The following is a 27340-nucleotide window of genomic DNA, read 5'->3' as shown; positions in this document are numbered from 1 at the left end:
AGAAAAACAAATATCGTATATTAACGCATATATGTGGAAGCTAGAAAAATGGTACAGATGAACCAGTGTGCAGGGCAGACACAGATATAGAGAAGAAACGTATGGATACCAAGGGGGAAAGTGGCAGGTGGGGTGTGGGGGGATGAATTGGGAGATTGGGATTGATATATATACACTAATATGTATAAAATGGATAACTAATAACCTCCTGTATAAAAAAATAAGTAAAATAAAATTCAAAAAAAAATATTGGTAAGTGCTTTAGTGAGTGATTGGAGAAATAATGTTGCTGAAGCCAGTGGTCAAGTCTCAGTTCCCACTGAACTTGAGCTAGCAGCAGCTTTTGACACAGGTCCTTCCCTCTTCCTGATAAATTTCCTTTATTTGCTTCCTATCACACTGGTAGCTCTTTTTGGATCTTTCTTCTGCCTGCATACACATTCTCCAGGTGTGGCAGTTACATTATGAATAAGATTTAGCCAAGCAAAGAGGAGGTAAAGACTGGTCTAGTCAGAGGTAAGGGTGTGTCTGAGTCCCAATGTTCAGAACCATCAAGATGTGTTAGAGGATCAGAAGTATTGGTATGACTTGAATGTCTAGGGAGAGCACAGCGGGTAGACAGGCAGCTGAAGAGGTTCTCGGGGATCAGTTAAAGGTCATGTTGTAAGAAATGTGAACCTTATCTTAAAGACAATAAAATGTCATTTTAGGGAATTGAAAAAAAAATCATAATCAGATATCCACTTTTGAAAGGGTCCTTTGGCTTCACTGTGGAAAAGGGATTTAAATGGATTAGAAATTGAAGCTAGGAGACTGATTAATAGACTGTTCAGTATTCCAGGAAAGAGACGGTCATATAATAAAAGGAAACACTTATGTAGTAGTTGGTATGTATCAAATTCTAAGTACTTTCATATAATGACTCATTTCATATAATGACTCACAACAACCATGAAAGGTACCATCATTATCTCCATTGTATAGATCAGGAAATTGAGGCCTACACATGTTGAATAACTTTCTCAGGGTCACACAGCTAGTAAGGTATACAGCCCAGATGGGAACCCAAGCTGTCAGGCTCCAAGTCTGTGCTCTTAGGCCTAATGCTGTATTGAATAGTAGCAGTGGGGATGCATAGAAAGAAACAACAAAGCTAAAATCTTCCAAGATAGAAACAACAAAGATAAAGCAACTTCTTAGTGATTTGTTGGCTTCAAAGACTAGGGAGAGAGAAGGGTCATGAATGATTAGATTTCCCACTTGGAAAATTTGGTTGATGCTATTTATACAAAGAGCAAGATTTTGCTGGGGAGTTGAAGTAGGTGGCAGGGATGAGCAAAGACATGAATTAGTCTGACATGTTGAAATACACTTTCCTCTGGGCTTCCAGGTAGAGCTGTCCAGCTGGATATATGGGTCTGGAATTCAGAAAACAGGACTGGGCCAAAAGATAGATTTGGTGGAGATATAACACTTTCATCATTCCCTTTCTCAAAAATAGACTTTCAGACTCAAGTTCAAACTTATTAGAAAGGCATTTAAAGCTACTTCCTTTGCTGGAACTCTCTTTCCCTATCTCAATGAGCCAAAAATCACATCATACTTAAGTCCTGAAACAATGCTAGATATTCAATCCTTTCTTGATCCCAACAGGAAATAATTTCTCCCTTTGTTTCATTATGGCTCTGAATTCATACTTTTCTTATGTATTCATCATTTTCAACTTTGCAGCTTTCTCCTCTATTGAAAAATGTACTACATTCTATCTTGTATGACAGTTGTTACTGTACATATTTTATCTCGACTACAAGCTGAGAGCAGTGATCATACCTCCTTTATATTTCTTCACAGCAGGTGCCTGGGAAAGTACCTTAAGGTACCTGTGCATAGATTCAGTAACCACTTCTTAAGTTGAAATAGATTCATTTCATTTTCATACTTTTCCTTGATTTAAGTTTAGAATTTATAGTAATTGGCTTGAACATAATACTCAAAAGATGTTACCCTATAAACATTTTTTGGGGGTCATACAAGTTCAGAAAATCCTCACCAAGCATAAAGATAATCCAGAAATAAAAGCTTTAAATAAAGGGAAATGTGGGCATGAAAATACAATATTCTTACCTGGAAAAAAAAATACTGGGCTTTATTCTCAGAGAGAGACAAATTTTCAGGCACATTAGGAATGATGATATGGACAAGGAAAGTGGTACCCTTATACATTACCTGGCGATTAAATGTCTACATCTCTGAGGTAAATGGATGAGCAAAACAGTTTATACTTTGTAGGAATGCAGTTTATAAACATACATTTGTAGATTACACAGACTAAAAAGTAGTGAAACAGTGCAAAGTTATTTATTCACATTTTCAAATATGAATATTATACTTCAGCATAATTGTAAACCCACTGCTGTGGCTTTGTCCACGTTGAAATGCTTCTTTTCTTTTCCCCCAGCACAGAAAAATGGAACCTGCTCAGATATAATCACACTCTTAAAATTGCATCCTTCTAAATACTAATATTACAATTCTACAAATCACTGAAATTGCAGTAAATAGATAGTTGTTAAAAAGAAGCACTTTAGTTCTCTCTTGTTTTATACAACATAGGTGGGTTCTTTTAAAAGTATTCTTCAGAGCACACTGTCTTCTGAAAGAGTAGTAGATTTTTATGATAATCATTATAAATTATACTGGAAAATAATAATAGAATCATCTTTCTAGAATTGTGGTTCTTTTTAAAAAAATAAGATTTCCCATTATTTCTGTATTTACGGAATTTCCTCAAAAAGCCTTTTCTGTCTTTTAGGCATTTCATAGAATCCTTTACTTCCCTATATTCATCTTTATCATATGTTATTTTAATGGCTAGTTTCATTTTCCTTGTTACTTTTGGACACTAATGAATGCACTAATTATGTTTTGTCATTTTTTCCTGACCATTACATCTTTACTGTATATCATACTATATGTCTGGTGGAAAAGTAAAGTACTTCTTTTTTCTCAGTTAAATAAGCAGAGTTATCGACAGAGAAAGAAAGTGGTATCTAAGATTTGAGGGACGGAAGAAGGTATGCAGGGGAAAGTAACTAAGAGTTGCAGGAGAAAGTAACTAAGGAAATAAAGTAGGAATACTGGGTGATGTCGATGGTCCTCAGAGCAGGTAGCTTACAAGATGGCCCCCAACGATCCTCACCATTTAATATTCACACTCTTGTGTAATCCTCTCCCCTTGGATTTACTGACTGGCTTCTAACAAACAAACTATGGGAGAAGTGATGAAATGTCACATCTGAGATTCAGTTATGGAAAGACTGTGGCTGCCATCTTGGGCACCTGCTTATTCTAGGGGAAGCCAGCCCCCAGCCCTGTGGAGTAGATTATGTGTTAAGGAGACAAGGCCTGCCAATAGCCACATGAGTGACCTTCATTCTTTCCACTCCCATCCCAGACAAGTCTTCAAGATGAGACCACATCCCTGGGCAACAACTTGATGGTAGTAACCTCATTAGAAACCTTGAACCAGAGGCATTCAGTTAAGCTGTGCCACAGAAGTTGTGAGATAACTATTGTTGTTTTCAGTTTCTAAGTTTTGGGGGTAACTTTTAACACATCAATAGATAACTAATATAGCCCTCTTGAGACATGTGGTCATAAATTTAAAAGATAGTGAAAGCAGTTGCAAATATAAAGTAAGATAGTCAGCAGAGGTATGTATTTTTTCTAGTTACATTCTGATGCACAGAAAAGGATACCAAGCAAAATTAAACACAGGTTACCCCTAGAGCAGAAGAGGAAGGGGTGGGGAAAAGGGGGAGATGAAATAAAGATGCATTTTCAGCTTTGCTCTATATATTTCTGTATGATTTGAATTTATAATCAGCTTGTATTCATTCTTTATGTATGTAACCTAAAATAAAATAAAAGACAATCTTAAAAAGGTAGCATTGAAGGCTTCTTCCTCATAATATACTATAGAAAACACAAAATATTTTATCAGGGAAGGGCAAAATCACACGGTTTGATCGGCTTCTTGAATGGCATTCTCTACAGGGCTGGAAGTACGCATTCTGGAACATTCACAAGTGCCAGGTAGAGTCTTCAGACCACAGCTAAGTGGTTATTTGCAAATGCCAGGTTTTAGCCCCTGGTAAGGCAGTAGCGTTCCCATTCCGCATAAAACTCCAGATGAACGTTCCGCTCAAGGTCCAGAGCTCTGCAGCTGCTGGCAAAGCACGCTGGGAGCCTTGGCATCTATCACCCAAGTCTGTTTCACTTTTCTCTGTGTGAAAACCTCTTGAGGCCCAAGGATAAAAGACATCTCATCATTTAAGCGTCAAGCACTGCTAAGTTAGATTCTCCAAGGCTTTCATCGACTGTGTCATTTTAGCCGCATCATTCTCTTAGGCTGTTACTCTATGAAGGTGTAAACACCAATGGAGAAAATAATGATTTCTTGAGGTTTGTTTTGTTTTCCAATCCTATGCCAAATCCTTTTAGTATGGGTGGTTTCCCTGACAATTATTCACTGTGCTTTGCTTACTCTGCCTGCCTCCTAAATATTGTGCCCCTAATAGAGGATATAAGGGAGCAGAGTTGTCAATTCACTGAAAATAAGTCAAAATTAATGGTAAATAATTGAATATAATCTTTTCAAATTTCCACTCTTATTAGATTGACATCTTCTGTGAAGCAGGGACCATATCTTCTGTATCCAACATTCACTAAAGATCTCTCTGATTTGCCAGGTAAGTGATACGTTAGGAATAGCCCAGAGTAGCATGCATTATGTTTCCCTTGGCCATATCATCATTGTATTTCCTCTATCCTCATTTTCCCTCTATCCTGCTTTCCTCATCTATTTTTTTTCTAGCTCATTTTTGGGTCAGATTTTTACATGCTGCCATTTAAAAAATTTATCTGGCATTATGGGTTTATTCATTCTAAAACACCCTTCAACAGTTAAAAGTGTCCACAGAAAATTGGTTTACTATTGCAAGTTTTAACTATCTAAAAATCAGTTATCATAATTAGCAAGCAAAAGTTAGATTTTAACATGTTTCTAATTACTGTTGTACAAACACACAGCAAAAATCACCAATACCTTAAATATTAGATCAATGCTTACTATTTACATCTTACTGCATTTTCCTCAATTTTAAGACTTTAAACCCTAGGTCTTCTCCTTGTACTGACCTTCACACGATTCTCCACTTGGTGAAAACATCCCATTATCATGGTAGCCATCTCTGCACTCACAGTGGTACCATCCAGGCAGGTTGATGCAGTTAGCACGGCTGTCACACTGAACAAAGCCATCAGAGCACTCATCAATGTCTATTTGGGAAAGAAAACAGAAACGGGATGTTATACAATTGCTGTCTTTCTCTCAAAGAAACTAAAATATTCTGTTAGATGGCTACTAAAATATTTAGTGCCAGCAAATCCTTAAAACTCAGAAAACATAAAATCAAGGAAGTCGACTTGGTTGTTGAAAGCTGTACAGAAAGAATGTAGTGGTATTCACAATAGGAGAAACATCTAGACAGCTTCTCTGCTGCAAAAGTCATCCAACTGTAGAAACTGGAAAGAAACCATCTGTGACAGTCATTAATTCAGCTCACCAAATATTTCCAGCTCTTCTTCTGGACACAACCTAAGATTGCCGTGTGACTTCCTGAAGTCAGTTAGGGAATGACATGTGTCACTTCCAGAGAGAGCCTTAAAGATGCAGTGTGTGATTCACACATACCCTTCCCCCATCACAATGACCAGTGATTTCCAGAAGCTCTTAAGATCAGCCTGAGTCCTGAGTGAAGACGATATGGGGCACGTTCCTCCTCTAGTTGGGGTAGACATAGAGTATGAGCAAGAAACCAACCTTTTTGCTTTAAGCCACTGAAATTTTAGGGTCTCTTATTACTATCAACATACTCTCCAGTATATGGCAATAGCATTCACGCATCAACATGCTTCAGATTTTTGAGAATATATCCCATCTATGTCACCTTTTAATGTGTTTCACATATATCATTACTTCATTCAACCCTCAAAAAAATCTTGCCATTTAGACAGCATATTGAACATATGAAAAAAAATGAGGCAAAAGGAAATTATGGGATTTAACCAAGGTCACCTAAGAGTTCATATTTGCCTAACTTTCTGGTGTGTGCTCCTTCATACAAGTAGACATAGGCTGAAATTGGCAAAATTGTCTAAACAAACAGAGCATGTATCTTGAGTTTCATATATTTCCTCCAGTGGCTTATTATTATTCCCAAATGTTGTGAGCCTTTTATTCTTTTTATTCAGTGTTTTTTTTTTCAGTCTGTTGATTAATGGGAACATCTGATGTCCATCCAAGTCTCTTTAATCAGTCATAGAGGAAAAAGTAATTCCTAGAGTTGCCTTACAGAGTGTCCCCTTCTTCTTAACACCTTCTGGGTTTCTGGGTGCTTTGGGGTTGCCTCAGACCTTGCTAAGTGATCTGCCGGCACTGTACCATCACAGCTGCCAAAAATATCCATCTTGACAACCCTTTGCCATGACTGCAGACTCCACTCGCCAAGGTAGAATAGCCTTTTCTTATATGTTTTCCGCACCTGCATCATATTCCCTGCTTCAGTGACCAGCATGACAAGTTCCTCCTATTGATGGGAAGACCAGATACTTTTTAAAGTCCTTTCCTCTCAGACAATCCACTCCAGCTCAGCAGTATCTACTGCCTTCTTAGTCTCATCTAACTTCAAATTCTTGGAAGTATATATTTCTTTCATTTTCTTTTAAAATTTCCTCTTTTATTATGTTCAATTTTTAAAGAGACAAATTTTTGAATAAGTAAGATTTTTAAAAGGAAAAAAGTAATCACTCATATACTTCTTGATAAGCCCGGAGTTCCTTCAACAAAACAAGGCACAAACCATTCTCTTAGATTAGGTAGTAAGCAAAAATAAATATTTTATATGATTGCAAAATTTTAACATTATTTCTGAACTATGAGTGATTTGCCTCTGTGGTTTCTCTTCTGAAGAGTCAGTTCCTTACTGTTAGTAATTCCTATTGTTAAAATAATTGTTAGTGGCCAAATCAGCTAACCATTGACTTCCTGACACATAATTGATGTGGACTGCTTCCATTTACTAAGGCCTCATAGGTTTTATGAAACAGCCTATCTGTACTTCAGGAGCCTCCCTAACTGATGATTTATAAATGGGACTAAAATGCTATGCTCATTTCAGCTTTATATGGTCTTTTCTTCTAACCCAAAAGATGCAGGAAATTGGTTATGTCCTTTCTTAAGTGCATGGACAAAAGAAAACAGGTTGGAATTTAAGCTTTAGAAATGAGTTTATTGGAAGAAGGTCAGGAGGGGTATGTTTAGAGTACCTCATTTTAGAATAATTTGGTCATTAGCGTTGGTGATTTGGAAGTAAATATTAATAGAACATAGCCTTATCCACTGAAGCAACTTTCACATCTCTTATTTACCCTTTAATTTAGTTATTTTTTCTTGCTGCAACACAAGGGTTACCTCAGGTCACATGACACAGATATATCTTTCAATATTTACTCCTTACTCATTTTCTCTTGTCACTCTTTCTAATCACCAGGCCCACTCCTATACTGCTTCATCCCCACTTCTCTTTGTTTATATTACAGCAACCTTCCTTGATCTATATCCATTAAAGTTTAATAGAAATGTTAAACAGTATATTAGTGCATATTCCCTGAAGACTGGGGATTGAAACATGTGCTGGCCATATGTATTTTCCTATACAATCTGAGTATCATTATTTGACTATTAATACTAAGTAGTATTTTAGAGGCTAGATATGAAAATATATATGTCACTCATTAATTTATCATTCAATACTTATTGAATACCTGTTATATTCCAAGTACTAAGTGCTGGGGAAACAAGGATACATAAAGCAGAAGTAATTTCTACCCTTACTGAGTTTACTATCTATCTAAAGTGTGTTTTATTTTAAGAAAATTAAACTTATGAAAATCTGAATTTACAATCATGCAGGACAGTGTTTCCCAGCATGTTATATATCTGCCGCCACTGGTATGGTATTTAGGTGATAACAGGCAAATACTTTATTTTAATGGTTACATTTTTATATTTCTGAATTATTTCTATTTATAGCAAGTGATACTAATAGTACAGTAGTGAAATTGTATTTAAATTTAAAAAGTGAGAGGGATTACAGAAACAACAGTAAGTAGATATTGGTATAAACAGTATATGAATATGACAAAACTTATTAAGGTGGAATATGAATGACTGGAGTTTTGAAAACACTAAGATACAGTATGGAGCAATTATTCATATCTCAGAAGGATTTACTGAGTAGTTCATTAGGTAGTGAAATGTCTTAATTCATTTAAAATATGACTCAACTTATAAAATAGAGTATAAGTATACATACGTCATGGCTCAAATTATATACTTGCTACCATTTAGGATAGCAAAGTAAAACTAGCCAGATAATATACATTGCTTTGCTTTACACTTTCATGTTCCTGCTAATTTTGATTTGTTTATGAAAACTTTTCTACTTTGGTGAAAGTCGGTAGAAAATGAGAGTGTGCTTGAATTGCCACAGTATGCACTTTCCACCAGAAGGTATGTTTGTTTCGTTCACGGTTCTAATTAAAGTGAAAGATGAAACAAGCAGCCTTATCTGTAAGCTATCTGATGGTATGCATATCTTTAGTTACTCAGTAATTATTAATAAGTAAAGAATTGAAATCTGATCCACAATTTAAGAATTAAGTATATTTTATCTATACACAAATGTAGATATTATTATGAGTTAGAACATATAAATGCACACATATTGTGTGCAATTTCAGATATGCACATATTGTGCTTTACATATCATATAATCACAGAAAGTAGTAAAAAAAAATCAAATGATTTATTTCTTTGGTACTTTCTTTAGGTCAGTTAAAACCAAACTTTATATTATCTAATTGAGTTAGAAACACAGAGAACAGAAGACCTGGCGGGGGCGGGGGAATGTTATTATTTTATTCCATATAAGAACTACCAAGTTTGAACAAATTACTTTCCAAACCAAATTAGAGTATTCAAAAAGGTTAGTACAGGATGTATAAGCTCATATAATTTAGTCTTAATTATAAGGACCTTAATTTTATACTCTGTAGGTACATTATATAAAAAACTAAAAATAAATTTTATGAAAAACTGTGATTTCATTATGTATTCTGTCTTAGAAAGGAACTAGCTCCTTAGGGACAATTAGAACTTTTTCACTAGCTACACTTAGAACAGTCAGCTAGTGATGATACTGAGATGCTGTCCCAGAGCACAGAGAATCTAAAATCCAAAAGATATTTAGCCATCCAACAGCAGTCACGAATAGCAGTCATACTCCAGAGATCAAAATCAACTTAGAAAATGGAAGTGGAAGGCACTGTGGGGATAGATTTTCTAGAAAGTACATATGCTTTGAGGTAATCATTAAAAACAAACCAACAAGCAGAAAACAAGAAAGGAAAATGTATGAATAAAAAAAAGCTCACATATGTCAGTATCTTGTTTTCTTTGCCTCCCTCAGGTGTGGTGACACAAGACTACATGCCTCCTACAATGTCACAAACCACTGGCTTCAGAGGAGGCCAAACAAAAATGGCTTTTGACATCAGCATTTAACGGGTCACTTTGGAAAATGACAAATTATTTCTTTGTAAAATTAAGTGCAGTTATAAAATGAAACACTTGAATGATAAACAAACCCTTTCTCATGCATAGTAACAGTTATTTCTATCATAACAACATAACTAAGAATAATAAAAAGTGTGTAAATATCTAGAACCATCCATACCTAAAACAGACCCTAATCATTAGTTTAACCTGCTACCCTATTCAAAAGAAAAGAAAATACAATTATTTTTTTTAAATGAGCATGGTACTTTTAATGGCAAAGTCAAATCATGAGAGTACTGTGTTTCAAAGTGTTTATTATTAATAAAAACCTGACAATTTCTCAAAAAAAAACATAGTACTTGGACTATTTATATCACTATTTTATGCACTGGTAGTTAAATTATATTGATAAACAGTAGGAAATTAAACATCCTCAAAACAATTAATCAACTCTTGATTACCCACATGTGGATTATTTGCTTTCTAGATTATCCACAGCATTTTTTTTAAATCACAAGGTCATTTCCCTCTGTCCTTTGTTGAGCTTCTGGGGAGTCTGCTTTCAACATTTAGATGTGAGTGCTCAATGAACGCAAACTCTTTTGAGCATTACATTGTTTTTTACAACTATTCCAGACTTGGGTATAAAATATCCAAAATTTCATAAAAAGACTGATTTTTCTCATGTGAACTTTTTAAAAGTAAAATGACAACATATGTACATAAATTTTGAAAATCCTAAAATCCTCTTCACAAGTTGGATAATAACATTGGAGATTTAGTGAAAATTATTTTCACTACTTTATAGTTCATAATTAGGAGGTTAATGACAACTCTATAAAAAAGCATAATATAATTTCTTCATCATGGCATTTAGTCCTCACAACAGCTGTGTGAGTTATTCTTATCCCTCTGGCATAAACAAAGAAGCGGTGAGAGCAAAGGCGTTGCCCAAGGTCACACCATGGACCAGAACTCTTTCATCTCCAGGTCCAGTGCTCTTTCTCTCACCAGAGGCTGCCTCTGAAGACCAACACTTGGCCAACCAGAAACAGCCTATACTTTGAGATGTCTCAGTATATATCTTTTTTTTTTAAACATCTTTATTGGAGTATAATTGCTTTACAGTGGTGTGTTCATTTCTGCTGTATAACTAATCAGTGTATATCTTAAGGTGAGTGAATTCCAGCTCTGTGGCTTGTCAGCTCTGTAACTTTGAGTTATTTTACTAAACTTCTCTGGGTTTTCTGTTTTTGAAATAGAAGTAATACTCTCTATTTCTTAATAGTTCGCTCTTAACTACTGCCATTAACTAACTATACGTGGCTTCACAGGAGAAGCAGTGCCTGGCTCAGAATAGCTACTCCTCCTTATCTTTGTGTCCACCTTTCAAAAGTATCTTGATTCTTTGGATTTTCTGTCTATCAGTTTGAAATTTCTCACAAAAACCCCCAAACGAAACCAAAAATGGGGGGAGGGGAAGTCTGAATTGATTCTATAGATTGATATGGGGAGAACTGACATCTTTACATTATTGAATCTTTTCATCCACACACATGATGTATTTCCTCTAATAATTTTTATAGCTTTTATGGGTCTTTATAGATTTCTGAAAGGACGCCTTCTATATAGTTTGCCTGGGCTTGTTCCTAAATGGTTTTTTTGTCTTCCTTTTTATTGAAACCAACATTATTTTTCTCCAGCTTTATTAAGGTATAATTGACAAATAAAATTGTAAGATATTTAAAGACTACAATATGATGATTTGATATATGTATAAATTGTGAAAGGATTCCCCCATTGCCCCATTGAGTTAATTAACACATCCATCACTTCACAGATTTACCTTTTTTTTTTCTTTTGGTAAGAACATTGAAGTTCTACTCTTTTAATAAATTTCTATTATACAATACAGTATAATCAACTACAGTCATCATGTTATACATATTATCTCCTCAGACCTAAAACCAACTGTACTGAGGTAAAATTTATATACAAAAAGCATCACCAACAATTTCATGAGTTTTGACACATAAACACTACCACAATCAAGCTATAAAACACTGCTTTCACCCCCAATTTTCCTTAATATCAAAATAGTTTAAAAATAATTTGTATAAATATGGGCAGTGACTATGCCTGTGTGTTTTTCTTTTTTTCTCTAACATCTAGCAAAGAACCAGACACATGGTTAGAGATTCATAAACATTTACTGAGTGAATGAATGATTTGTTTGTAATATCAGGTAACTAAGTGGCAAGCTCAGCATGCCACCTTTTGAGTCCTGCTAGGTCAGGGGGAATTAAGGCAGGGGTGGCAGCTTGAAAGCATTTACTAAGATGCAATAACAAGATGATAAGATGACCCTTTCTCATCCTACTTCAAATATTTATGTCAAAAACTTGACTATAATATTAAATGGAGTAGAATTGGTATAGAAAATGTGTACATTATATATATATATATATATACATGAAATACAACGTAAATGTAATTATATATTTAATATATATAACATATATTATTAATTTTTTAACAAAAAGAGTACATCCAAACTTCTGATTAAAGATGAAAGATTGAAAACATTGTTAAATCTCTTCTTCCTCCCATCTTATAAGCATTACATTAAAGGGACAAAGAAAAGTGTAAACAAAGATAAAAGGTAAAACACCACCAGTGGAGAAGAAAATTCAATGAATTTCTGGGTTAGTTAAAGGTCTACTGATGAACAATCAACCCAACCACCTCCTCCCACCTTGAGCAGAGAGCTGAAAGAAAGCAATTACCCCCAAAGCCAGAATGGATGGTTCTTCTGTAAAGAAAATAAATAAATAAAATATCTGGAGGAAACTAAGTAGCTAATGTAGGAGTTATCCTTTGTAACAAAGTCCCCTGCATTTCAGTGTTTAGGGTTCAAAGTGTAAAAAGTGGCACCTTTTTAGCTCACCCAATGTAAGTCTGCCAGTCAACAAACCTTACCTTCATATCAAAGGTCAATGTTTAATTCACTCTTAAACATTAATGTGAGATCAAGGAGAAACAAATACTTGAGAAAAGACTATAACATTTAACAGAATAACCAAGATACACTATCATAAAAACTGACCCTGAAGGAAATACAGATAATACACAGAACAGGACTTAAAATATTTCTAATTAATACCTTCTAATAGATTTGAAAGAATATTTCATTCATAAGAAAAGCACACAGTGCTATGAAAAGGAATATTCAGAGAATATTTCCAAGAAGGAGCTCTTGGAAATTAAAAATATGTTAGCTGAAATTTTTCAAAAATGCAATATAAGACTTGGAAGATCAAGTTGAAGTAGTCTTTCTAAAAAAGTAACATATAGAAAATAGAAGAAAAATATGATAGGAAATAAATCAAACAGCTTTTGTACCAACCAACAATCAAAATGTACCAACTCAAATGGTACATACAACGTATGATTAAAGACAAATTTCATACCAAGAAAAGAGAAAAATCAAAGTGAAGAAACTATCTTAAATAATAACAATAATAATTGAAGAACTTTTCACAGGACTTTAGTCTTCAGATTAAAAGGCCCCATCAAGTTCTCCAAATAATGAAATGATAGCCAATACTTACTGATGACTGACTATATGGCAGCCACTGTTCTTTGCAATTTACCTATATTTACTTATATAGTGCAGACAGCAGTCCCATGAGGTAGGAAATTTTATCACTCTAATTTTAAAGAGAAAGAAACTTAGATACTGGGAGTTTTAAGTAATTTTCTCAAGATTACTGAGGGGCAAAACTAGGATTTGAATCCAGATACTCTAGATATAGAGGTCAAACCCTTACCCCATATACAACACTACCTTAAATGAATGAAACAGATTCACATCTAAATGCACATTGTGAAATTTCACAGTAAGTACAAAATACAAATTTTCCAGAAGGGAAAGAACCCTTATGTGCAACCTAAAGGTTACACATAAAGGGATAAGAATCTGTCTAGCATCACATTTCTCACTGTTTGTTGTAAGATAGTGAAGCAATGATTTTGACCCTAGAATTCTATACTTGGCAAAACTGTCAAATACCTGGAAAAGCTGGATAAAGATATTTTAAGATATACAATTTCTTAGAAGGTTTTTGTGCCATTTACTAATTTTAAAAGATTTTACTGATGATGTAATGCAATAAAATAAAGGACTAAATCCATGTTAACGAAACACCTATCAGTAGTTCACCACTTTCTCCTAAAACTCTCCACATTGCAAGGATATACCACTGTCTTAGTTCTTTCACCTCATTGCCCCTATATCCTGGTCTTCTTCTCAGGTCTTATCTTCTCAATCTCAAAAAGTTTGAGTTCCCTAGGGATTTATATTCAGATATTTTCTTTTCCATCTACTAACTTCTTAATGATTTCATCTAATACTAGGGCTTTAAATACTCAAACTCCATCAATACACTGAAAACTACCTGTAGTGGGTCAAATACTGTTCCCAAAAACTTCATGTCCACTAAGAACTCAGAACATAACTCTATTTGGAAATAGGGAAGCAAGGAAAACTATGTATAGTAGATAAAACAAGAAATGAAGGTGAACACATATACTGGTGAAGGCTAAAAAGGTAACTTACATTAGAAAAGGGAATAAGGAAGTGTGGTGGTATAAGGAAGGTAAATCATCATCTATCATAGAAAAAAGTCTACTGGTGACATCTAAAATTGACCAGTTAAACAAAGCATGGTATAAACATATTAGAATTGGAAGGTGATCCCCCCGGAAAGTGGTCCCCCCTAGCACCTTGTCTCAACTGGACTTTCACAAGAGAAGTAAGTTCTAATGCCCTAAGGTATCCTGAGTAAATTATGAATGAACTTCTCTCCTGTGTATCTGGTATGGTACTAGTCATGTACCATCCTTGGGAGATCTGAGAAATTAGTTGCTCGGGTCATTTCCTGGTTTGTAGCTCAGGTGAGGAACTCCTTTTAGAAAAGCTGATAGAAAGTAAGCAGGAAGTGAGTCAGGGGACTATTGGTTTTCATTCCAAGTTCTTCTGTTTTTGATTTTTAAACGTGTCTAATTTCTTTCATATACATAAAAATATTTTTAGAAAACATTCAGAAGCCTCATTTTTAAAGTGTTGAGTATAATATGATAGCAACTGGCTAGTAGTGATATCTAGATGAAAAGAAAGATGAGCCAGAAGCGCTGGAAAAAGATATCAGGACCAGAAACATGCAGATAATATAATCAGAACTGATACTACAAGACGCTTCTGAAATTGGAACGGGGATGAAACTACTAAAGTTGAGATAACAAAGAGACAAGAAAGAGCCAAGGACAGTCCTTGGGGGAAAAGGGAGGGAAAGAAAAGGCAGAGGAACTGTAGGAGGAATTGTTAGCAGCAAGGTGGGAAGATCACAAGTGTAACCACAGGAACCAAGGGAGAAGAGAACCTCGAGGGAGAAGAAAGGACTGTCAACAATGCCAAGGAGTTTTTCCAATGGCCTCTTGTTGTAAATTTAAGAATAAATACTTCTGGTTTAACAGAGAATTGAAACTCCCTCTGATGTATGAGCAACAAGTTGAACAAAGTGTTTAATAAAATGGAATTCTGGAAACTCCTTAAAACCTAAAAATCTTTGCCATTATAATATCCCTTTTACAAGGTAGCTTAGCTTAATGTGTAGGATATGAGACTTTTACTCATTCATTCAAGTGCATATCAAATGTCTTGCATAGAAAACACACTAGTCATTATGGTGGTATACTCAAGAGTTCACAGTCTAATAAAAAATGTAGCATCAGCACAAGTACCTCAGATGCAAGGTAGATATGAGGGCTGTAGGAATAGTACAGGTGAAGAAATACGTGAATTCAGGAAAGAGACATGAACGCACTCTGAAACTCTGATCACTGAAAACTAGGCCACTGGAGTAAAACATGGTTGAACGAAAACTTCCAGATTTATTCCTGCAAATACTACAAAATTACTTAAAACGTTTCTTCATTTATTACATTGTAATCAAGTACCTACTTTTAAAATCGGCATGCTTTTTTTGTACATTAGATAGTATTATGGTTAGGCTCCCAAGATAATATGAATGTGAAGCACCTGCTGGCTCTGTAATAATAAGTAGACTGGTTTTAATCAGGGTAAAACCAGGAAACTCTTAATTCCTATGCTTCCCTGAGCCACTTTCTAATAGCAAGGATTAGATCGCCTACTTGATATTGAGATTATTTCCGGAAGGAGAAAAAAGAAGCTGATTTCCTCAAACTATCCAGCAAGAATAAGATGGCTAAAGTGCCTGTGTGTAATAATTTAATGCAAGCTTTCTAATTATTAATATAGCACTATAAAAGGCTTTTTGCATTTTGATGAGCTCACTTACTGGTTATTCAGGAAAACAAGCTTTGAATGGCATGCCAGGAGTGGTAAGATGACAGTCAAAATAGCTACTCTGTATTTATTTGTGAGCTAACTCACAAACTTATATCAGGAGAAATACTGCTTTGAGCAAAAGGAGCTCACCGATGACAATAAAAAAAGAAATGGAATACTACAGTTTCCATACATATCTGAATGAGAAGTCATCGGATAGAGCTTTGAGTGGGTGCTAAGCAAGAAATGTACTGATGAATGGCCTCTGTTGCCTTTGAGCAAGTGTCAGATCTCTGACAGACTATCTACTTTCAGACCATTTTATTATAACCACTGCTTCCATCTCTGCTAAAACACCCATTAGCTTGATACAGGCTTCTCAGCCAGTAATGAAACATCACAGCTCTCCCACTTAGTTAACTGAAGGGGAAAAATACCAAAAAGAAAGCAATTGAGCAAACCAATAACTCCTTCCAATTACAATTAAGTGAAACAGCCTATGGGTTTCTTAAAGACAGGTTTGCTCTTTTATGGTGCTCCCAAACCTCTTAACCACACAGGCTGATGGTCACTGCTTGGTCCTGTCAATACGAGGTCACTTAAAATTCTTCCAGACTGATAGTATTTTTTGTTCACTTTAACAACCTATTTCTTCATGATCAATCAGATCAGTTGTGCAATTAGGTTTGATCACTAAGGCAACACCAAATCATACATCAAAGGGTTTCCAATCTTGAGTGTTTGAGCTAACAGATTCGGCCTCATTCTGTACTTGAGTAATGTATTTTAAAAAGGAAAAAAATCCTTTAGACAACATTTTTATGATTATCTGATATAAAGAAGGGACTAGGAGAGGGAAGATAACCGACAGTTGTCCGGCTACTAAGTGTCAGATATTTTATATGGAAATAAAATACCATTACACTACTGTTTACATACACACACACCCAAACTTTTAAAAAATATTCATATAGTGACTGGAGAAATGATATGAAGGGACCCAACAGAAAAACAATCCCCATATGAGCAAAGCTGCCACAACTACTTGTAGTTTTCTACGGAAGCACATGTGTTTCCCAGGAGTTCATCCTGCTTCTCAGAGGCAAGATCCACCCAAAGTGGTTTGGCAAGGTTTGTCCTTCTGGTGGTTTCAGTGCATCAGTCAACAACAGAAGCAACGGGAAGTCTGGTTTTATCTACACTATCTCAGTATTAAGCTGCTAGAGCAAAGATAACGATCTAAATGTATAGTGATGAGGGAGTGATTAAATAAATTATGGCACATTCATAAAATGGAATGCTATACAGCTTACTAAAATGATGTTTCTTTTTTTTTTTGTTAATAGCGGTATAGTTGCTTTACAATGTTGTGTTAAGTTTCTGCTGTACAGCGAAGTGAATCAACTATATGTATACAGATATCCCCTCTTGTTTGGATTTCCTTCCCATTTAGGTTGCCACAGAGCACTGAGTAGAGTTCCCTGTGCTATACAGTAGGTTCTCATTAGTTATCTATATTATACATAGTAGTGTATATTCTTCTGAAAATTATTAATGACATGCAAAAGCACTTATGATAAATGTCATGTAAAAAAGCAGGATTAAAATTATGAAGAAAGTATTATTCCAGTATGTAAACATGTATTTCATTTTGAATAAGCAGTCATCTTCAGCTGGTGATATTACAGATTATTTTTATTTTGTGTATTTCTTTACTTTATAAATCTTGTCAGATTAATATACATTTTATAATATTAAAAGATTGTTATATAATACTGTATCTTATAATTTTATACAGCAACTACACTTCAATACAAATTTAAGAAATTAAATATATGTTGCTTTTATAAATAATTTAAAAAGATTTACAGAAAGGATATGGAGTTTATAAATAAAACCAGGATGGATTAGAAGAGTAGCTCCTATGCACCCTTGTAAATTAATGTCTCAAGAAGATGGTCAAGCCCATCTATTCTCATCTCCCATGTTACCCTTCCACAGATCCCATGGTCCAAGACTCATCCTGGCCCTCCCCTTCCTTGCACATGAACTGGACTCTTCCATCTCCATGCATTTGCCTACAAGGTTCCTTTTTCCTAGAATACATATTCTCTTCCTTGGACTCATCAAAATCATATTTGCAAGGCTCTTCTCGGGTCTTATGTATCCAGGATACCACTGCAAAGTCTCTGGGTTCTAGTTTTCCTGCTGCACTTGTTGTTGAGTTTACCACAGTTGGCTGAGAGCCATTAGACTTTTTTCCCTCCAGGTTTATAGAAATATAATTCACATATAATACTGTGTAAGTTTAAGGTATACCCCATGTAGATTTGGTACACTTATATGCTGCAAAATGATTACCACCATTGCTCAGCTAACATCTCCATCATGTCACATAATTACCATTTCTTTTTCTGTGGTGAGAACACGTAAGATCTACTCTCTTAGCAACTTTCAAGTATATAACACAGTACGGTTAATTATAATCAAAACTCTGTGCATTAGATCCCCAGAACTTATTCACCTTCTAGGTGGAAGTTTGTACTCTTTGACCAACAAGTCCCCATTTCTCCCAACCCTCAGGCCCGCCCAGGTAACCACCATTCTACTCTCTGCCTCTGTGAGTTTGGCTTTTTTAGATTCTACATGTAAGTGACTGTCTTTTTCTGTCTGACTTATTTCACTTAGCATAATGCTCTCAAGGTCCATCCATTGTCACAAACGGCAGGATTTCCTTCTTTCTTATGACTGAATAATATTCCACTGTATATATACCACATCTTCTTTATCGATTCACCCATTGATGGACACAGGTTGTTTCTAAATGAGAGCCCTCGGAGGGTCTGAATTTTACATTATTCATCTTTGAGTCTTCTGTTTCTAAGGTACGTCTGGTGTACCCTGGGTCTCAGTAAATATCTGTTGAATTCTGATGAATTCATCCTTAACAAACAGGACTGAGTCCTGAGTAGGAGGCATCTGGACTGACATATGAGTGTTTGAAAGCATTTGAAAGACAATTAATGAAATGAACTTATTTAAGCAATTATATTTCTTCAAAGGAAATAATTCTGTAGTGAATTTAAGAGCACAACTTAAGTGCTGCTCTTTTAAACTTTGGCTCACAGTGAGTAAACCAAAAACAAGAAGGATTTGGGACTTTAAAATCAAAGAAAAAAAAATATCAGTGAGGCTGACTTAAAAGATTAAGCTGCCCAAGTTTTTTTAACATGGTTTAAAGAATATCATATATACTGAGAACTGTCATTTTATTTTCAATTAACCAACACTTTATTTAAGAACTACACTAACAAAAACTGCTCTGAAATTTAAATTTGGGATTGTAAAGCCAAATAATAAATATTAAATTTGTTTACATTTTAACTGGAACTATTTCAAATATGATGAATAAAAAATAGCTGTAATTGCAAACTATAAAATTCAGCAGTCTATGCTTCTAATTTCCTACGGCAGATCATTAAAAAACAGGAAAACCCTCTGTTAATTCACCTTTATTTATGCTCTGGTGGCATGTTCGCCCTGAACTATGAAGGTAGCCTCTGAAATTCTTTCCACTCTAATATCTCTTGTGCCTAGAGAACAAAAGAAATTCACTTAACTAGAAAAGTGAAATTTATTAGACAGGCAGGGAAAATAAATTGATGAATTCTACCTCGTTGGCTGTAAATTTTTCTACCCACATATTTAATCTCTTGTTATCTTGACGAACATAGAGTCATAGTACCTACTAATAAGAGAAATTCCTGGGAATACAAATAGTTATAGTATGCTTACTGTGGCAGATTGCTAGCAGATCTCAGAAATCTGTTTCTTCTTCTTCCTTCGCACACAGCTAGACTACCTGAGTTTCAGCCAATGGAACAGGAGTAGCCAAGGCTTTTAGGAAACAGATGTGCTGCCCTCTATCCTCTTTCTTCCCCTTCTGCTGGCTGGATACAGTTAACGAGGTCCCCAGAAACAGGAAAGGAGGGGTGGGAGAGGAAGCAAAAGAGAGAAGGAGTCTGGTTCCCTAAGCTTCCTACCAATAAGAAACACTTACTTTGGACAGTTACTTGAGAAATAAACTTCTATTATGATTAAGTCATAATGTATTAGGACTCTTATTTGTTATTGCTAATAGTCCCCTAATTCAATACTATACCCTATATAAACTATCTGAAATCTACCTTTCTAGCTCACATGCATAGGAAATCTAAGTAATGTTTGTCATGTGCCCTGCTTTATGATTTATTTTCCCTTGAATATAGATATTATTTTTTCTAGAAGCATATGTAATATACATAAGACTTGTATGTCCACATTTATATAAATTTAATTTATTCATTCATGCAACAGATTTGACTGAGAACCTACTATTTAGCAGACCTTGAGGATACAGGAGTAAAAATAATATGGGACTTGACTTTGAGAAGCTCCTAAGGTAGTAAGAAAGACAGATCTGTGCAGCAGGAGTATCACCTGATGTACTAATAGGTGTGCTTCCTGTTTACTCAGCTTTCCCTCTGTGCTATGAATGGCCTTCTCTCCTAAGGGTCCTTCCTCCCTCCTCCAGGACCCATCCCCAGCTCACACAGAGGACACTGAGCTACCTACTTTGTAAACAGCAGCAAAGGCTGGAAAATTCAAAGGTGGAAAGATTAGTTAAGGGTGTTTGGAAAAATAGGAAAGGATTTAATGAGGAGATGATGCTAGGTCTGGGGAAGGATCCAGAAGACCATCTGAGGGTAGCATAGATAGGACCTGGTGCCCAACTTGGAGTGGAGAACCTCACAGTGATTGTGAGGTAAGTTTTGATTATTCATAAAACAAAGCAACCCTCTGTAACACTGTCTATAGGAATCCCTTCAAAATAAGTGAAATTACCCTGGACACACAAACTGGAGGTGCCCAGGGAAACATGGGTCATACATGTAAGCATCTCCGGGGATACTCTGAAGAGAATGATCCCAGAAAATGACTGGTGTGATTGTCAATAATAGGGATTCGCAGTGCACAGCCTTGGGATAGTACTGCTAATACAGTATCGGCGGTGACATCTGGAATGCAGTTATGCAATTAAAAAAAAATTACCTTGAGATCACTTAGTTAGATTATCTAGGTACTTTACTCACTGCATGTAATTTTGACAGCATCTTTAGATACAGTAAACACAAAATTTTCCAAAAGATTAATGTTATCAAAGGATTAATTGGTAACTTTGACTTGCTTTCCATGTCTCTTACTGCTTCAATATTAAGAAGTAGATGAATTATACCCCTTACAGCTTGTCCCTTTTAAAGATGATCCAGAAATTAAAGTCCTATAATTATATCCTAGAGGGGTTTCTAAAAAGTCTCTACATATTTTCTTCAAAATAATAACTTTTTTCTGACCGACTGACCCAAACTCTCTCTCTACTCAGATTGTGTTTCTGGCATTTCAAAGAAAACTTCGATTATAGGGTCTCTTACAATTATTCTAAAATTTTACATGTTATTATTGCCTTTTCCTGGTTAAAAAAAAAGACTTCTACCAACAGTTATTATTATTACTACTACTAGCTCTCTTCAGATTATACAGAATTCTCCACAAGGAAGACATTTACAAATTGATTTTTGGCATATGATGTTAAGACTATACGAAAACATGAAAAAAGAACAAAAATGAGCCACCTACATTGTACTTACATTGTGAAGAAACCATCCCAAATCCTTGAATTAATAATACTGCTCTTATCTCAGTGTCTTAAAGTTATTGCTGTGACTTTCAAATTTTATTGTGTCCTAGGCCAAGGATCCCAAATGTGCCATACGATATGACATAATTTGAGATTCTCATTGCTGAGGCTTCATTTGGTCAGCTTCTATTACTACTCTATTTATCTCCCTATTTCAATTGGGCCATGGAGGGATGGTTAAAGGTGAACATTTCCTATAAATGAGTCTCTTCACCTCTATTTCCCAGGCTGATTCATGACCTAACATATCCTTTGACCCTAAGAAGGCAGATTTCTAAGAGAATAACTGCTAGTTTTAGACTGTCATCTGGCTTCATATCCACAGCCAGGGAACCCTATTAAACACACTTGAGAATTGCTCCCTCAGCAAATATATAAAATGTTCTTCCTTCTTCTCAAAATAAAAAAAAAATTCTTTAAAAAATGAAGCAACAATTCAACTAAGTGTAAAGGATAAAAAATCCAAATATATAGTGATTTACATACACACTGGGAATACTTAAAATAAGCAGCTTGTTTTAGTCGGTAAATCATAAAATGCAGGACAATGAATTGAACGCTGTGAGAAAAAAAGTGGTTAAGTGTTCCAAACTAATGAGAAGGCTGATTTCTATACACATACTAATGTACACACTCACACATTATTACACACACACACACACACACACACACACACACACACACCAGAGCTGTTTTCTTCAGGAACCTAATGCCTATTTAGCTAATTTACATATACTAGCTCCACCCAAATATGATTTGGCCATGTGCAAAATATTTTATGGCTTAATTAAACTCTAATATGGTAGAGGTACTAATGTAACAGGACAGACTTCAGATTACAGATATCATGTACTACATGTAGGAAATTAGCTTATGTGGTAGTTGCTAAAGGCATGTTACTATATTATCATAGATAATTTTCAGGAAGGACTCCACACTTAAGCTATAAAATAATGTAACATTCTGATGATAGAAATTTTAGAAGAATTGCACATTTGAAAATTCTGAATTGAGCCATAGTATGTTAAACTATCACTCTTCATATGCCTCTCTCACCAGTTTGGATGCCCTGTCAACTAATAATAAAGATCAATAAATCAAATATAGAATAAAGAAATGGTATAGTACACACTGTAGAATTCCATTTCCATAAAATTCTAGGAAATGTAAAGTAACATACAGTGATAGAAAGAAAATCAGTAGCTCCCTGGGGAAGGGGGAGGCGTTAACAAAGGGGCACATTTTTTGCAAAGGAAAATCTGGGGGGTGATGGATATGTTAACAATTTTGATTGGGGTGATGGTTTCACAGGTGTATGCTATATATCAAAACATCAACTTTCTACATGTGCAGTTTATCGTCTGTTGATTTTAACTCAATAAAACTATTAAAATATGTAATAAAAAGGCATATGCGTTCTCAGCTTGATGCACATATACAATAACAATCATCAGAAATTGGTTTTTAATCTTTTACTGGTGCGTAACTGTCGATGACTAAACAACTTCCAAGTACTCAAGTGAACAAACTGTCCTTAGAAAAGGAGCCAAAATTAGCAATAAAAATAAGAAAACCAATTACAGAAACTGGGGAAAACAGAGAGGGGGAGTTGGTGTAAAGGGACACTGTGTGAGTTTGGGAACTCAAGTGTAGCCGTAATTAACAGGAACGCAGTATTTTAGCCTCACATTAAGAAACAGAAATTTTGCAAAGGCACAGGTTCAGGAACACAGGCTGGGAAGCTTCCTTTGCAGAATGGGGAAACCAGGTGACAGAGGAAGGAGCACTACAACCCTGAATACTCACTGAACTCAGCAGGTCTGTCTGCCTGGAAGTTCTTCCCAGATGGTGCTGAAGCAATGATAGCTGCATGGGGGTCTAGGGCAGCCCAATCAGCACTGGTTGGGGTTCCCGGGAAGTGTTGGTGGGCAGCAGGCTGCTCACCCTGTTTGGAAATCAATGAATCTCGTTGTGGGAAATAGAATCTTGAAAGGGCTAGAAGGGCAGGCCCAGTCTGAGATGGAATCTTTTTTCCCCCTGAGTACTTACAGCACTTGCTGGTTCATCATAAGTCTCCTACCATAACTGACTTGCTTTATAGCTTTTTTTTTTTTTCTTTTGCGGTACGCGGGCCTCTCACCGCTGTGGCCTCTCCCGTTGCGGAGCACAGGCTCCGGACGCGCAGGCTCAGCAGCCGTGGCTCACGGGCCCAGCCGCTACGCGGCATGTGGGATCTTCCCAGACCGGGGCACGAACCCGCGTCCCCTGCATCGGCAGTTGGACTCTCAACCACTGCGCCACCAGGAAAGCCTGCTTTATAGCTATTTTGATGTATGTCTTACCACCAACAAACCTCTATTTGAGCTCATATTCCTACAGTGGAAAGCATTGTTTATGATTGATCCCTCATATTACTAACGATAAAATTGATTGAAGGAATAAAATTAATGTTAGTAGGCTTTCCTAAGGCTCATTGGCACTGTTTCTCAGCCGACACCATCATCGGCTTCAAAGACACTGTGCTACAAATAGAATCAGCTGCTTAGTTCACCTAAGTAAAGGATGGACATCAGAATCCCAGAATTAACGAATGATAAATCTCGGACTTGGTTTATTAATGGTTGCAGAGGCTGCTGTGACAGGAGGCCAAGAAATATGAACTCAGTTCCCCAATTCAGACAGTTCCTTGGGCTTGCCTGCTGTGTGATTCAACTTGATTGGGGTTCTGAGCAGTCTATCTAAGCAGGAGACAAGTTCAACAGCAAATCTGCCTGGGGGTGGATAACATACTATTTATCTGTCATTGCCACTTCCCTTACTTTATCAGTGGGGGACTGATTGAAGAGAGGATGGCTAGGTACTAGACACTGGGAACCTGGGGAGGTTAAGCCGTCAAGGCACACACACTTGAGATGCACATGTCCAAATGTGCACGCTGCCTTCAGGTCCACTCTGTCGAGCACAGCAGTCAGAAAGCACCAGTCTGCATTATTGAGAACTTGCCAAAATAAGCTCTTGAGCTGCTTTGGTCTCCCTGATACATGGAGGCGGAAGGGCACAGTCTCTAATTTGATGATGCTAATCCAGTGTAGCTGGCATGATACAAGGGGAAATACGGTTTCTGCAGTTTCCTTTAGGGCTTTTATGTCCAATTCAATCAGACAGATATTATGAGCCTAAGTTCCAAACACCATGTTGGGCACTGTGGATGCAGCAACAAAGAAGCTAGTTGTCCCCATTCCAGGCAAGTAAGTGCCTTCCCAGAGGGGCTGGTCTGAAAACCTAACCAAGACAGAAGGATGGGCAGAGCTTGCCCTTGGAGGTGGTGGGAGTGTGTGAGACCAAAAATTATGAGAAACAGGTAGCAAGGAAACAAACACTAAACTTGGCAGGCGGTATTTCCAGTCATCAGCCCAAAAGGGTTAGGAGTAGGGGGTGAAGCCAGATGCCAGATCATTGAAACAGAAGAAGCAGAGGAAGTGGAAATCAACCTGGAGGAATTATTCTACCTAAAGAAACAGATATTGGTTCTTATATAGCAAGCTGGGGCCTCCTTCAGGATATGAAGAGATTTGTTAAGAGCCCTAACCCAGGCCAGATCCAGCTCTGCAGAAGCTAGATTATGGGTACAAATATGTTAAGAAATCACTAGACATGAATTTGCAAAGGCTATACTAGAGGTATGTGCTCCACCAGAAAGGCTAGGCAAAGCAAGTAACTTTCAAACTAACTAGAAAGACAAGCTGATGAAGGAATTCCAAACAGAGAGATCAGCCTACTTATAGACATAGGAGGATGACAGAGTTCAGAGAAGAGAGAGTGGCTCAGTGTGGCAGGGGCATATTCATGTGAGGGGAAGTGGCAAGTGACAAGGTAGAAGATACAGGTTGGGGTCAGATGGTGAAGGGACTTGTTTGTTGGAGCTGCAATTTTAGATACTATCCTGAAAGCAATGTGGAGACAAAGGAGCTTTTGAGTAGAGGGTGTTTACTCATGATTTGCCTCTTGAAGCTTTCTCAGCAGGCTTATGGTGACAAAAAACAGATAATGAGCTCCCACAAACCCTCGCCCATTCTCCTAGGCAATGTCTTGGTTCCAGCTTTGAACCTGAGTACCTACTCACTCTCTGCTTTGGGGAGCTTACCCCTTGACTATCCTCTCTGCCTTGCCCCTTTTGGATTACAGATTATTTACCAAACAATAATCTGATTTTCACCCCAAGGGGCCACTGCTCCCACTAACTGCTAAAACAGTATGGCAAAAAGGAAACAAAAAGTACCAATATTCTTTGCATGGTCCTAGCCTCTGTAATGTTATTAATCAAGGGTAGAGACAGGGCAGTCACATGGCCAGATCTGTTTGGAGGTAGATTAGAAGGGGAAGATGGTAGGAAGAAAGCTAAATTAGAGGAAGGAAGACCAGTAGGGACAACAAATAGAGATAATGACAGTAGCAGCAGAGAGGATCAATGTAGAGATACTGAAGAGGTATAATCTACAAGACCAGGTGTCTCATTGCCTGGTGAGGGAAAGAAGGAGAGAATAACAGATCATTTAGCTGTTGGCCTTTTGGTGCTTATGAGACATCTAGGGAAAGATGTCTAGTTGACCACTGAAAACACATATCTAGGGTTCAAGAGAGGTTAGAAACAAAGCACAGATTTAGTATTGTTTGCTATATACTGTTGTAAATGAAGCCATAAAAATGAATGAGAAAAAGGGGTTGCTAAAGGAGAGTATTTAAGATAGGAAATAAGACTGAGGAAGAGGAATCAAAGGCAGAAGAACAGCCTCAAGCAGTAAGAGGTGGAAAGGATTTCAAGAAAGAGAGTATTTTCAACAGTCAAATTGGTTAAATAGAATGAAAATGGAAGAGAGGTTTCTGGGTACAGCAATTCATAAGGGAGCAAGGGGGGTACAAATAGAAATCAGTTAAAAAGTAAATGGAAGATCAATAAAATAAAGAGTGTGTATACAGATTTCATTTTAAAACAGTTTGACTGTGAAAGAAAGGAAAAGGGTATGTTGGTATTTTGAAAGGAAAGGAAAAGCAAGGATTCAAGGAAAATTTTAAGATAATGAAACGAGTATATTTATAGGCTGAGGCTATGAGACCAGCAAAAAAGGAAAGATTGACCAGAGGGAAGACAGCAGAAGCAAGAAGAACTACAATCCTGCAGCCTGTGGAACAAAAACCACATTCACAGAAAGAGAGACAAGATGAAAAGGCAGAGGGCTATGTGCCAGATGAAGGAACAAGATAAAACCCAAGAAAAACAACTAAATGAAGTGGAGATAGGCAACCTTCCAGAAAAAGAATATAGAATGATAGTGAAGATGATCCAGGATCTCCGAAAAAGAATGGAGGCAAAGATCGAGAAGATGCAAGAAATGTTTAACAAAGACCTAGAAGAATTAAAGAACAAACAAACAGAGATGAACAATACAATAACCCAATGAAAACGACACTAGAAGGAATCAATAGCAGAATAACTGAGGCAGAAGAACGGATAAGTGACCTGGAAGACAGAATGGTGGAATTCACTGCTGTG

General features: G+C 36.4%; 1 protein-coding gene across 1 annotated transcript in view; it reads right to left on the bottom strand.

The window, feature by feature from the left end:
- Positions 1–27340, bottom strand: part of NELL2 (neural EGFL like 2) — a 391071-nt gene that overhangs the window by 29544 nt on the left and 334187 nt on the right. The window contains exon 16 of the mRNA XM_024122905.1: positions 5200–5340. Within this exon, the coding sequence (XP_023978673.1) occupies positions 5200–5340 (141 nt within the window). The remainder of the gene's footprint in view (positions 1–5199; positions 5341–27340) is intronic.

Source organism: Physeter macrocephalus, chromosome 6 (genome assembly GCF_002837175.3).
Source record: "Physeter macrocephalus isolate SW-GA chromosome 6, ASM283717v5, whole genome shotgun sequence".
In the NCBI taxonomy this organism is placed as follows: domain Eukaryota; kingdom Metazoa; phylum Chordata; class Mammalia; order Artiodactyla; family Physeteridae; genus Physeter; species Physeter macrocephalus.
This window is presented reverse-complemented; position numbering and strand designations above follow the sequence as displayed.